This window comes from Arvicola amphibius, chromosome 14, assembly GCF_903992535.2.
Source record: "Arvicola amphibius chromosome 14, mArvAmp1.2, whole genome shotgun sequence".
NCBI classification, from domain to species: domain Eukaryota; kingdom Metazoa; phylum Chordata; class Mammalia; order Rodentia; family Cricetidae; genus Arvicola; species Arvicola amphibius.
In genome coordinates this window covers 57565908-57578774 of record NC_052060.1, presented here as the reverse complement: position 1 = coordinate 57578774, position 12867 = coordinate 57565908, and the positions used below count along the sequence as shown (strand labels likewise).

Here is a 12867-nt window from a genome sequence, read left to right as displayed (position 1 = left end):
TGTGTTGCTTTTAAATGTTGACTTTTTTGCTGTTTTCATTGTTTTTCCCATATTTCTGCCTGAAGTATACTATAAGGAAGAACCATCTTTTCCACAACTTACTCAGATAGTTCAGATCTCCTAATATGTCAGCCAGGTAGACCCCCATGCCCCTTCTTCTTTAAAAAGGGCACATGCCCCATGCGTGTGCCCCACCCCATGAGCTAATTACTTCTCAAAGGCTCCAATCCTCATCAGGGATGCTTGGGGGATGGCAGACGACAGAGACTGAGTGCGAGCCCTCCTTATACGGCTTTACACACCATGAGAAGACACTCTGGAGAACACACACAGGAAGCTTCTCAAACGCTTGCCTGTGTTCTCTGCCTGTCTCCACAGTGCTGCCTCTGCCATCTCAAACGCAGTCCCCACTCTCGTGCTGAGTGCAGACTTGATGAGTGTGTCACTGTTAGAGACGGTGCTGGGGCAGAAGCTTCCCGTGGGACACAGACAGTTGACCACTCAGCTGGGCGGTGGTGGTGCACGCCTTTAATCCCAGCACTCAGAGGCAGAGGCAGGTGGATTGAGACCAGCCTGGTCTACAAGAGCTAGTCCCATACATACTCCAAAGCTGTAGAGAAACCCTGTTTCAAAAAACAAAACGGAAGGAAGGAAAGAAGGAAGGAAGGAAGGAAGGAAGGAGGGAGGGAGGGAGGGAGGGAGGGAGGGAGGGAGGGAGGGAGGAAGGAAGGAAGGAAGGAAGGAAGGAAGGAAGGAAGGAAGGAAGGAAGCTGACAACTCACCTCTGTCTGAGTCACAGGGCTTTTGCTACCTGATCCCAAGCTCGTTTTTAAGGATGCTGCGGAAGATGCCACAAACAGCTGGGACACAAACACAGTCACATCGTCACCAATGCTGGCCTTGCTTCAGATACATTGCTCTCAGAGCCCTCTCTAGGCTCACTCCCAGCGTGGCCCTCATTGTCACGTTCTGCAATGCTTACCACCCTCCTCATCCTCTTCACAACCATGGTCTTCCACTTAGTGGCATACAGATGTCACCCCCTTCCCTCCATGGACTTCAAGAGATACACAAGTATCATTTTCAAATGCTCTGGCATTTTTTGTAATGGAAGAGTTCAGACAAAATGCTTTTGGGAGGGTGCCTTGATTTGTTCTGTGGCTTTCCTGTGTGCTTCCAGCAGGTGTGGGTTTGATTGCTACCCATTGTCTACTGGCTAAGGGGCCTCTTGTGAGAGAAGAGCAGAGGTTTTCAACCTTTGCAATGCTGTGCCCCTTTAATACAGTTCCTCAATCATAAAATTACCCCATTGCTACTTCATAACTAATTTTGCTGCTGTTCTGAATCATAATGTAAATATATGATATGTAAGATAAATGATATGTGACCTCCCAAGAGGGTCATGGGGTCAGACCCACAGGTTAAAAATCACTGGGTAAAGCTATCCTTTACCTAAGAAATTCTTTACCAAAGAAAAAGTATGGATGGCAGTACCACCAGCTAGGTCCGTTCACAGCGTGGGAGAAGACCACAGATATCTCGCTGGAAAGAAATCTGCAACCATGATGTAACAACATAAAGTTTGTCCTCGGACATCTTTGTGAGGTTCGTGTGTATTATGTTTTGTTTGGCTTTTTGACATGGACAAACTGTCGAAAGGAGCGAGCTGTGGGCTCCGCTCCAGAAGACACCAGTCAGGAGGATGCCACAGAGCGATGCTAACCGTGAGCAGTGCACTTGGAAAGAAGACTGAGCTCCCACACCTTGAATTCTGAGCTGGAAGGCATGGCCGTGGGGACATTAGCAGTGCATCACCAAAGCCCATTAGGTGTGGAAGTCACATGATAAGGTAGTTCTTTGTGGATTCTGGAAATACTAAAACCTCTCTTCTTTCTCAGAGAAAGCATTACAGTGGAACCAAGTACTAAATGGCTTCTTCCCAGCGCAACTGTGAACAGCCCTAACGCAGAGAAACAACCCTTGCTTGCTTTCCTTTGTAAGAATGAATCCTCCTTAATACCAGCCCCAGCCTGTGCAGTGCATGCCTACAGAGACGCATGGTGGGTGCCTGCACAGGTGTACGCTTGTATCTTCACTCAACAGTCTCAGGACTGCTGGGCTGATCCTGACACAGAAAGCAGGCATAGCTGAGGGTGAAAGGTCACCCCAATTCTCTGTTCTAATTCAACTTCAAATCCACAGCCATTGCCCACAGGAGCAGGGCAGCAGCTGCATTCTGTAGTGGAGCTGCGGGACTGTGGGCTGCTGCCCCCCAAAGCCCACCCCATCTCCAACACTCCCCACCTGTGGTTCATGTGTATTCAGGGCTTCTATCATTTTTTTTTTGAGACAAATATTGTTATGTAGGCAGGGAAGCCCGGAACTCGCTATGTAGTCCAGCCTAGCCTTGAACTTGTAGCGTTCCTGCCCTCCCATGTGCCCAGGGCCCAGAGAGGTGTACACATGGCATCCTAATGCAGTTCAGTTGCGACCAAGGGCCTGGAGAGCACAGGCGTTCTGACCAGGAGGCCAGTGGGGCCTGCCTAGCGGGTTGGAAAAGGCTCAGACCGTCTCATGTGCTGCAAGTGGTTTAGTCATCTGATGGAGCAGACCTGTGAAGTGATTTCTACAACCACTAGCTAATTTGTTTTGTTTTCCCAACAGATGGTTTCTTTCTGTCTTTACTTCTGAAAGTAAAACTTTCAGTAACCATTCAGTCTTTGTTTGAAGCCAATTAACCATTAAAGGCCCCTTCCTCCCTCCTTTGCATAAGCCAACAAAGTGGGGATGTCCTAGGGTTGTGAACCAATTCCTGTCTGGTGAGGCCAGGGACAGCTGCTCTCCGTGGTTCCCACCTAACCCCTGCCCTGCCTGCCCTGATCTCCCAGGACTGCCTTGCTCCTACCTGCTGCCGTGCCAACTTTATGTGAGTCTTCTCTTCACTGAGTGGCTATTGCACCATCCCCATCATTGCCTGGGACTCAGTTGGTCTCGTCGGTCTACCTCAGTCTTCACAGCCTCCAAGCACTCTTGAAGCCTCAGCTCCGGCAGGTGACTGGGGAACCCCATGCTCTGCCCACATTGCCCCCCTCCCATGTCCCTGCCTGCCAACAAGACTCCTCCCTGTCTCCACACAGATGGAGGCCGTTGGCAGCCCATTTTTTCCATTCGCTGGCTCTCTAGATCCCAGATCCCCGTATTTTCCTGGGATGATCCATCCCTCCACTCCTAACCAAGTGGTCCATGGAGCATTCATTCTCGACACAGCCACAGGGATGGCCTCTGGCAGGCTAAAACCCATGGCACATTCTTTTTTCCCCAGACACAGTGGCTGAGAGATTGGAATGTGCTCCCCCAAACTCTTTTCTTCCAGTTAATACTGCCTTCGAGTCAAGGTGGGTTACATTAGCTCCCACAGGGGTCACCATCAGACAGAACCAAAGGCAGCTGTGCTGGGGCTGGGACCTACAGCATTATGGGGTGCTAATGGGGCTGGGCCCAAAGACAAATCTCTCCTAGACATTTGTTTACAGCAATACATTTTACTCAATAACTAATCATATTTCTATTAGGTTTTCTACCAACTAAAAAAATATATCCAATAGATACTTTCAGTTCAATGAATCTTCTAGAAACTCCCCGGAGCCCTTTCTCCAGGTCCCCAGTTCCCTGCCTCCTACGTGAGCACCTTAGACACAGTCTGAGTCACTCAGAGAAAAGGAGCTGCTTCTGCACCAGTGTCCTGGGAACACAGTGTAGGACGAGTTCAGCAGCAACCCTGCCACCCTGAGGGCCACTTTCCCTGACCGTGCTTCTCCAGGCTCTGCTCAGAGTCGGTTTGACGGGAAGTCTGGAAATGATAGCAAGATGTTGCTGGGAAGCCAGACGTACAGCTATGATACGGTAAAAGGGGGAACTGAAGGGAGTACCGTACCGGGAATGCCAGCACAATCTTTCTCATTTTCCTCCAGTTATACAGATGCACAGATACGCAGAGATGGATCTTAGGACACAGTGTAGAGCGCACTTCAAAATATTCTTGGAAACCATAGCTCTTTCTCTGAAACAATTCTGGCACAGACTACAGAAAAACAGGAAACAACACGGCATAAAAGATGGCCTACTTTGTACAATTTCCTTTGCCATTATATAGATGGCATACACACACATGCCAAGTCACACAGCGTGAAACACACACACACACACACACACACACACACATATTACTGTGGATGATAGGGTGTGAAAAACACCTGCTTGCTTTCTACCTGGGTTCCAGAGATACAACAAAAACAACGGGAACATCTGAGCTGTGGAAGGAGGAGAAAGGGGACCCCAAAACTTATCACAGGTGTCACAAAGACAGGCGGGAAGTCTGAGTATTTTCCCCGGATGTCAGGACACTATGAAGCCAGGCCAGGCCCTTCTCAAGGTACTAATCACCCCCAGACCCAGGAGACAGGGTCTCTAGGGAAAGGCTTGCTGCCGTTGGCTTTGACCTGAAGGAATCTTGAGGTGTGCTCTGTAGAGAACCTGATCTTGGAAATGAAAGGCACAGGCAGAACCTTCTAGAATACATGGCTCCTTGAGAACAACAGCCAACAGAAACCACGTCTCTAAAAGGCAGGTGGCTCGCTTTAAATGATGTTTCCACTTGCCTTATTTTGTTTGTCTCTTATCTTCCATATTTATTTTTAGTTTGTTTCTGCCTTAATGTGTAGCACTTAGAGAATGTTATATTACTAATGTCAGCATTTGAAATCTTCCTTCAAATTCTTCTGACTACCTGGTTTGCTCTTTCCCTTTCATTTAATTTTTCTCTATTGTTTTCACCTTAAAATATGTTTTCTTTTTCATTTTAGCTCAGTTCATAACTGCATCTTTGAAGTTCTCAGGTTCAGATGTTCACCTCTACAACTGCAAAGCCTGTCACGTGTTCTAGTTAGGCACTTTCATTCCTGAGTCTTCTGGTTTTGCTTTCAAAAGCGCTATTTTTATTCTGTTCGCTTGTTTTATTTGATTTCTCTTTTCTCCCCTACCTTCTCTTTTATTGGTTTTACAGCATATTTCCTTAGCTGTGATCTAATTGTTCTGTCCCTGCATAGAGTACGGTCATCAGCCTGACAAATGACAGAAGGCAAAGCCCAGGCTCTCCCGCTCTGGCCTGCTCAGACAGCCTCTTCCGTAAACACCTCCACAGACAGCCGAGCTGGCCTTGTCTGTACCAACCTGCTCTTACTAGGTTCCTTCTTTTGATCCACCATGCTTCTTGGCAGGGATACAGAGGTGTCTCTGTGATGCGAAGCTATCAGTTTCCTTCTACTCAGAAGAAAAGAGGTGCAGTGGAGAGCTAGGAGGAGATGCGGAGTTTTCAAAGCCCATAGGCCCTGAGGACTGGCTTCCTTCAGAATTCAAGGGCTGGTGGTAAGGAACAATCTCCAGTCTTTTGTTCATCTGTTTAAGATTGTTACGGATTTTTCCTTGAACTCCAAAACTGAGGGGTCAATGACTCTGGTGAAGAATCTTACCATTTCAAGTTGGGCGGGGTGGCACACGCTTTTAAGCCCGGCACTTGGGAGAGAGAGGCAGATGGCTCTCTGTGAGTTTGAGGCCAGCCTGGTCTACAAGAGTTAGTTACAGGATAGGCTACAAAGCTGCAGTGAAACCCTGTCTCAAAACAACAACAACAACAAACCAAACAAAAAGAATCTTCCACTTCATGCCATGGGGTTTCGGGGAGGACAGGTGCTTATCAGGATCCAGTGTGGAGACAACACTCAGTATTGTCTGAAGAAAGAACTCGTGAAAGCCGGGCGGTGGTGGCGCACGCCTTTAATCCCAGCACTCGGGAGGCAGAGGCAGGCGGATCTCTGTGAGTTCGAGACCAGCCTGGTCTACAAGAGCTAGTTCCAGGACAGGCTCCAAAGCCACAGAGAAACCCTGTCTCGAAAAACCAAAAAAAAAAAAAAAAAAAAAAAAAAAAAAGAAAGAACTCGTGAGTAAGGAGGAACCTGTTGGTGAGAGATTCCAAGTCAAGGGCTCAGAGGAGCCATGATCCCTAGGACCGACACAGACTGCTCAAGTCTGAGGCTCCCTCCTCTAAAGTCTGAGGTTAACACAGGGCTGGAGAGGACATGGCATGGCAAGATGGGCAGCAGCAAAGGGTCACTGTAGCTTCCCATCAGGGGCTTGCTGGAAAGCACTTGGGGAGCTAGAGAAGCCATCCCCTGAGAGGGACCTTGTCTCAGGACTTCCCAGAAAGTGCTCACAGATGTGCTGTCTGCAGGAACGTGGTCACTAGACACCCTTCACTGTGGAGCTGTGTGGGTCCGCTGACCTGACAAAGACACGTACTGACATGCCTTGTACCACAGCCACTCACTGGAAGGGGCTCTGTGCTGTCTGCCACTGGCCACTGCAGAAACACACACTGGGCAGCGGAAGTAAGACACGAAACAAGAACATAAGCGTGTCCTGCAGGACATGTTCCTGCTACAGGCTATCCTGACACAGCTCAGTGAGGTGAGCACAAGAGAGAAGAGACTCTTGAAGGGTTCAGGCTTATTGTCATGGAACAATAAGTGGGTAGAACTGGAGCTGAAGAACAGTAAGTTGATAATGCAACGATACGCTTCCTTGACTATTCAGATCCCACTTCTTTACACATCTGAGCCCAGTACAAAGACACCTGCCATCTAACAAGATGCCAGCATTACTCTAACGAGTTAAGAAAGTCTCAACCAATGCCAAGAGAAAGCACAATCTGGTCACTGCATCTACAGCCAACAAAGTCACCACACACGTCCTATCACTGCTCCACCTATGGGTGATATTGTAGGGTAGTGTCACCAACAAAAGAAAAACATAAAACAGAATATAAAAATAAAAGGCAAAACCAGCCTCAAAAAATAGTTGGAAAGGTTGGTTGATGTTTTCCTCAGCCCCAAACAGAAGCTCAGTGACCATTTCTTCATCTGAAGAAAAGAACCAAATCTTCACCCAGAAGGGAGATCCCTCACTTGGCCTGGAGCTCTTTTCTTGGTTGGTTTTGGTTACAGCTTCTAACCAACCATTACTGTTCACCATGGACCTGCCAAGGGCCTTCCTGGGAGAATCCCCTCTGCACACCTAGTGCGCAGCAGCAACTCAATTTCTGTTTGGCGTTTCTAATCCCTTCCACCAGGAGAATAAGCCTTTATTTACAGCCTGTGACTGTAGCAATAAAAACGCCCTCATGTGACCAGGTGGCGAGCTCTTAAAACTCAGTGACTCATCACTGTGGCCTCCAGACATGCTCCTTTTGTCTACATCCATCCTCACCCTGTCACCATCACTGCTGTCTTCACAAGCCCGTGGAGCAAGCACTGGGAGGGCTGGGATCTAAGTAAACCCACAAAGTATGCCACTGCCATCTGGTAATGCCCTAACACAGGACCTGTATCTTCACAATCCTAGGTCATTTAAGGCTGGGGTAATGAGAGAAGAGATGGCAGGCTGGGTTCAGAGTATATGAGGGGGCTTTCAAGTAGAAAGGGATGGTCATCTGGCATCAAGAAAGACACCTAGACATAGACACTTGGCTTTCAATGAGATCACTGGGAAACACAGATGGGAATGTACATATATGCAGACAGCAAGCAGCATGTGATATGGGAAAGATGCTCAGAACATCTGGAGCATGCTACCAGGAAGAAGAATCAGAGAAGACTTCAAGGAAGCAGCTGAGTGTTAAAGTGTGGTTATTAAGGAGAGATGGCAAGGTCGTCTCTCTCTCTCTCTCTCTCTCTCTCTCACACACACACACACACACACACACACACACACACGTGGGGGGGGTGTCCATTGTCTTTGGCAATGCAGAGGTTCCTGTCACAAAGAAACACATGGGAACAAAGTCAGATGAAACTGCACGGGGAAACATTTAGATGACAGCATATTTGGTGATAAAGGTTTGAACACACTATAAGGGAAGGCGTCTATACAAAGAAAACCAGACAGGATAAGAGATGGCGTTGTCAGTGAACAGGAGCTCCTAGAAGGGATGCGGCCAACACTCAAGGTGCAGGGACACGTGCCTCAACCTCTGAGTCTGCGGGTCAGGAGTGAAGTGGCTCCACTGCCCCAATTTCATTTTCAGATCACAAAGCTGACTCTTGTGGTAACAGAGAGCAGTTGGCATGAAAATAAAACGGAAGAAAATATACACTTCTCATATAACAGTGGGTATTTTCAAATCACAGCTTAATCAAGGGTGGCTTCCTCTGAGGGGTGGTCTCCATGCTCTTAACTGCTAGGAAATACAAAATCACGGTCCTATTTACATAGTAACTGAAAGTGAAAGCTCTTGTGTGAAGTCTGTAGCCTGTAGCTCTTAAACGAGACTTGCTTTTGTTTCTTCCCTGGTAGCAGTTCTCCCAGTTACTCTAGAATCGATTTGTTACTCTGTAGGAAGGAATCCTAGCTCTGTATTCCCGGGATCCCCTCCAGGGGCAGCACAGGAAGATGGTCCCAGCCACTATGCTAAGCAACTGCTCTAAAGTAACAATATTTCTCTAACTGTGATTCTCTTGCATTTCTGGGCAATAATGAGGTGGTGTCCCTCGGGAACCTGTTTCTTGGACCTCTGGTGACAAGCTCTTCAGTCTAGTTCCCCTCCCCCTTCCTCTAAAATGTATAAGAAACTTTCACTCTGCCACATGGGTTTGAACTCTCCTTGGAGTCCCTGCATGCTGCTGCCTGTCTGTCTGTGGCGATTATCTCTCTTCTAATAATAATATATATATATATATATATATATATATATATATATATATATATATATATATATAATAGAAATATATCTACAAATGCCAATGTCTCACTGTCACCCTTGAATCCAAAACCTGAAACCTTTTACATACATGTATGTGACACAGACGAGGAACTACTTGGGGTGTGGAAAGGAACCACAAGGGAGACAAAGGCAGCAGGAGGGACAGCTAAGAGCAAAGTACAATTTATATATATGTGCATGCACATAATTAATTAGAGCCACATATTTCATAGCACAAGACAGTGAATGTTTTTGCACCAAAAGAAAAGGGAGAGTGTATATGGAAGTTTCTGTCCCTCCTGGTCCCAGTCATTCCATCCCAAAGAAACACACAGAGGCTTATATTAATTATAAACTGTTTAACCTATTAGCTCAGGCTTATTATTAACTAGTTCTTACAATTTAAAATTTTTAATCCATAACTCTTGTCTTCATTTACCCACGTGGCTTGGTACCTTTTCTTAGTAAGGCATTCTCATCTTGTTTCCTCTGTGTCTGGCTGGTGACGGTATCTCTGCCTTTCTTCTTCCCAGAATTCTCCTAGTCTGCTTGCCCCACCTATATTTGCTGCCTGGCTACTGGTCAATCAGCATTTTCCTTGCCAGTACGAGTGTCAATGGTTCTTTCCAGTGCATAAGAGCATTATCCCACATTAGGAGGGAGGGCTGGGTCACTCCCAAAGGTGTGCTGTCTAAAACAGAACCGTTTCTGTGGGAGCCGTCAAGTGTGGGCAGCACAACAGCAGCCAAAGCCCGGGGTCGGAGCGAAGCCATGAAGTAATGAGGCTGGTGCCACAAAGCAGACCCAGATACTGATCTCACTGCTCTATAGCTATATCTCCAAGTACGTTTACAAAATATTTCTTTCACAAGTCTACTACAGACAGGCTTAAGTTTGGTAAAAAGAAACTGAAAAGGATAATATGTTAATTCAACATTTGCTGTACAGATTCCAGAAACACATGCATCAAAATCTCGAATGATGACTCCCACAGTAACTGTAACTCGGCTATACAACATACATAATGGAAGAAATGTTAGCTGCATCCGCCAGGACAGAAAGCACTGGGTAAGCATGAACGGGCTGAGTTATGCTTGCTGTGGGGCTCATCACTTTCAAGTATAGAGAATATATAAAAATTGAAATCATAAATGCATGTATTATTTTTGTGTTTACTTCTAATTTTTGATTTGATTTTATCATCTTTGTATCCAAGCTACATTTTCCTTCCACAAGCTGCAAATAAATGTCTCGTGAGGTTGGAATCCACAACATTTGGTCTGGGTCTCGTTTCTCAGGCAGGCTGCCTTCTGGGGACCACATCATTATGCCATGCATTCTCTGAATCAGAAATGTCAGGACGTGCCTATGGGGGTCCATTTGTCTCCTTCTCTTTTCTCCCTCAAGGACACCATGGGGGAAGGACAGAAAAAACACCGGCAAAAACAGGAGTATCATGGAGCAGCTTAAGAAGGCCCAGAAGTGCAGCAGGGGATGGACCCTGTCACCATCACAGAACAACAGCACAGCGTTATTTACAACTTCCGGAATGTTTATCACACCATTATCTCATCTGTCCCCGGCACACCTCTGTTTCATTCCGCTCCCTGGGACTCTGAGGTGTATTTTGGGATATGTGTTAGTTTCTTATCAGCTCACACATGATTTACTTACTGAAGACAGAAGAGTTTCAATAAGGATACAGCTACAAGCAGACTTTCTAAGCTTTTTGCTTCAATCGTGTACTGAAAATTTAAGAAGGGAAAGCGAAAACAAAAACAAACAACAAACCCTTGACCTCCGAAATCCTGCCCAGGTAGAATTAACCCTGTATTGCTCTCAGTCTGGTTTAAAAGAGGACGCTTTCCCACCTCCGAGGGAGACTGGTTTCCCGCAGTGTGTGGTTCTTGACGTTCAGACTCTGGCTCAAGAGCAACCCCCTTGCTACAATTCTCTCACTCCGCAGGCATGCTCTCCATGACGTGGGTGTGGTCTGGACGAAGACAGGGTCAGATGGCTCTTACTGCAACCTCCTGGCCACTCACTTCTGTGTGTCCTTCCCTTCTGGTGCTCAAGAAGATGCTTCTTTATGTAGCCAGATAAAAACTTCTTTTTTTGTCTTATACAGCACACCAATAAAAATGTCAATTAAAGACGCAGAGCTAAAGAAACCCCAATATTACCTGTACTGGTCCAGGAGATGACAATCTTTTGCCTGTGAAATTATGAATCTTGCTTAGAACTACAACACAATATTTTAAGAGCTAAAAGGTAAAGAGATTCTGTGGTTTATTAACCACGCTCAGATGCCAAGGTCTGGAAGGGAAGAGAGTTTCTGAGATTGACCACAAAATAGGTTCAACCCTCCTTCCATCATAGGAAAAAAATGGAGAGATGATTGGCATTCTAGAAGCGTCAGTGTGGGGGGTGAACTCTTACATCTTATGGAATACAAAGGGATGTTTAGTGTCTTGTGGGATCAGGGCCAGAAGTGCGCGTACATGCTCCATGCATGCCATCCAGTTACGGGACTGTCCTCAGGAAAAGCAAAGATCCAGCTAGTTGGCAATCTGACTTTTCCAGGACAAAAACTGAAGAGGATACAATCAATTCTAGAAGCTCACAGAATGCTTAAAAATGGAAAATAAGTGGGCACGTTTCTCTGAGCAGTTAACAGAAGAAACTCTCCGAGGCACAAGTTTCCAGATGGACAGCTACCAAAGCCTTTGTTTTCATTTCCCTTCCAATTAACTCGGCAGGATCCCAGGAATGGCCAAGAGTCGGCAATACCCTCCAGAATGAACACACCAGGTAAGGGAACAACCACGGATCATGACATGAACACTACATGTATTTCATTAGCTGTTTGTTGTCCAGGCCGACTTTCAATCCTGAGGGCTCACATGACCTCAGCCCAGCCTCCTGAGCAGTTTTGACTATAACAAAGTACCTCCATGTCCGGTTCACAAGGAGGGGGAAAAGCTTACTAATATGTTATAAAAACAAAAAGATTATGAAATGGTATATTCTGTATAAGCTGGGCATTGGGGAAAATATATACATAAATAAAAAGACCCAAAGAACACACACAAAACTATTAACAGAAGCTACCGCTTTTAGTGATAATTAATACCTTCTCAATTCTTACTTTCACAGTGAAAAGGGGATAAAAAGAATCAATCAATATATTCCACAGTCAGTGTCCCAGTTTCTGTATCACACACACGCACAAACATAATGAAAAACATTTATGGACAATAAACAAGTGTATTAACAGTATTTTTAATGATAAAGTCAAACGTTCATTAAAATTGTTTCATAATTTCTTCCCAAATTTACACACAGCAACATATTTAACATAAAAATCTATGCTTTTATTCAAGGCTGCAATCTTCCATTTGTTCTTCTTCCCACATCCATGAGTCTAAAAGATGAACTTCATGTGCTTGATCCCGTAGGTCTTAAAGAAGACCATGATGATGAGCGCCCACAGCCCCAGGATGAAGCCACCAGGAGGGTGCCAATCTTTAGGCTTTGGTTTCTGCAAAACAAGGATAACAGAGCCGGCTTAACAGGAGGTGAGGGATTCAGCAACGGGTAAAGTAAGCACCGATGGGAAAGGAGGAAGTCAGGGGTAGTGCTGTAAGAGAGTTCTTTGGCCAAAATGAACACGCTGGGACAGCAATAGCAGGAAACACTTCAAATGAGAGAACTATCCGGAAGGCAAGCTGACTCCTAACAAGACCAGTCCCTCAGAGAGGTCCGCCCTGACCACCACCAACTTGCTCAGCAGGGGAGGGTCCTGCCACTGCTTATTTCAATTAATTTCAGCTTTCCATGCCTCGTCTTTCCTATTGAACTATGGCTCCACGAGGGCCACGCTGCTGATAGGAAACACTCACACATCACACTAAACCAGAGGATGAAGACATCGTAGAAAACTCCAGGGTTCATCCCAAAGCAGCAACCACCTGTGTGTGTGGGGGGGGGGGGGGGCGGGCGGGGCACAGAGAATGCCTTTACCCTGTGCTGCCTCAAAACTCACCGACCAAAAG

General features: G+C 46.2%; 1 protein-coding gene across 1 annotated transcript in view; it reads right to left on the bottom strand.

The window, feature by feature from the left end:
* Positions 1 to 12078: 12078 nt before the first annotated feature.
* The window catches only part of Pigk (phosphatidylinositol glycan anchor biosynthesis class K), a 77377-nt gene continuing 76588 nt past the window's right edge, over positions 12079 to 12867 (bottom strand). The window contains exon 11 of the mRNA XM_038312118.2: positions 12079 to 12353. Coding sequence (XP_038168046.1) covers positions 12237 to 12353 — 117 coding nt within the window. The 3' untranslated portion in view covers positions 12079 to 12236. The remainder of the gene's footprint in view (positions 12354 to 12867) is intronic.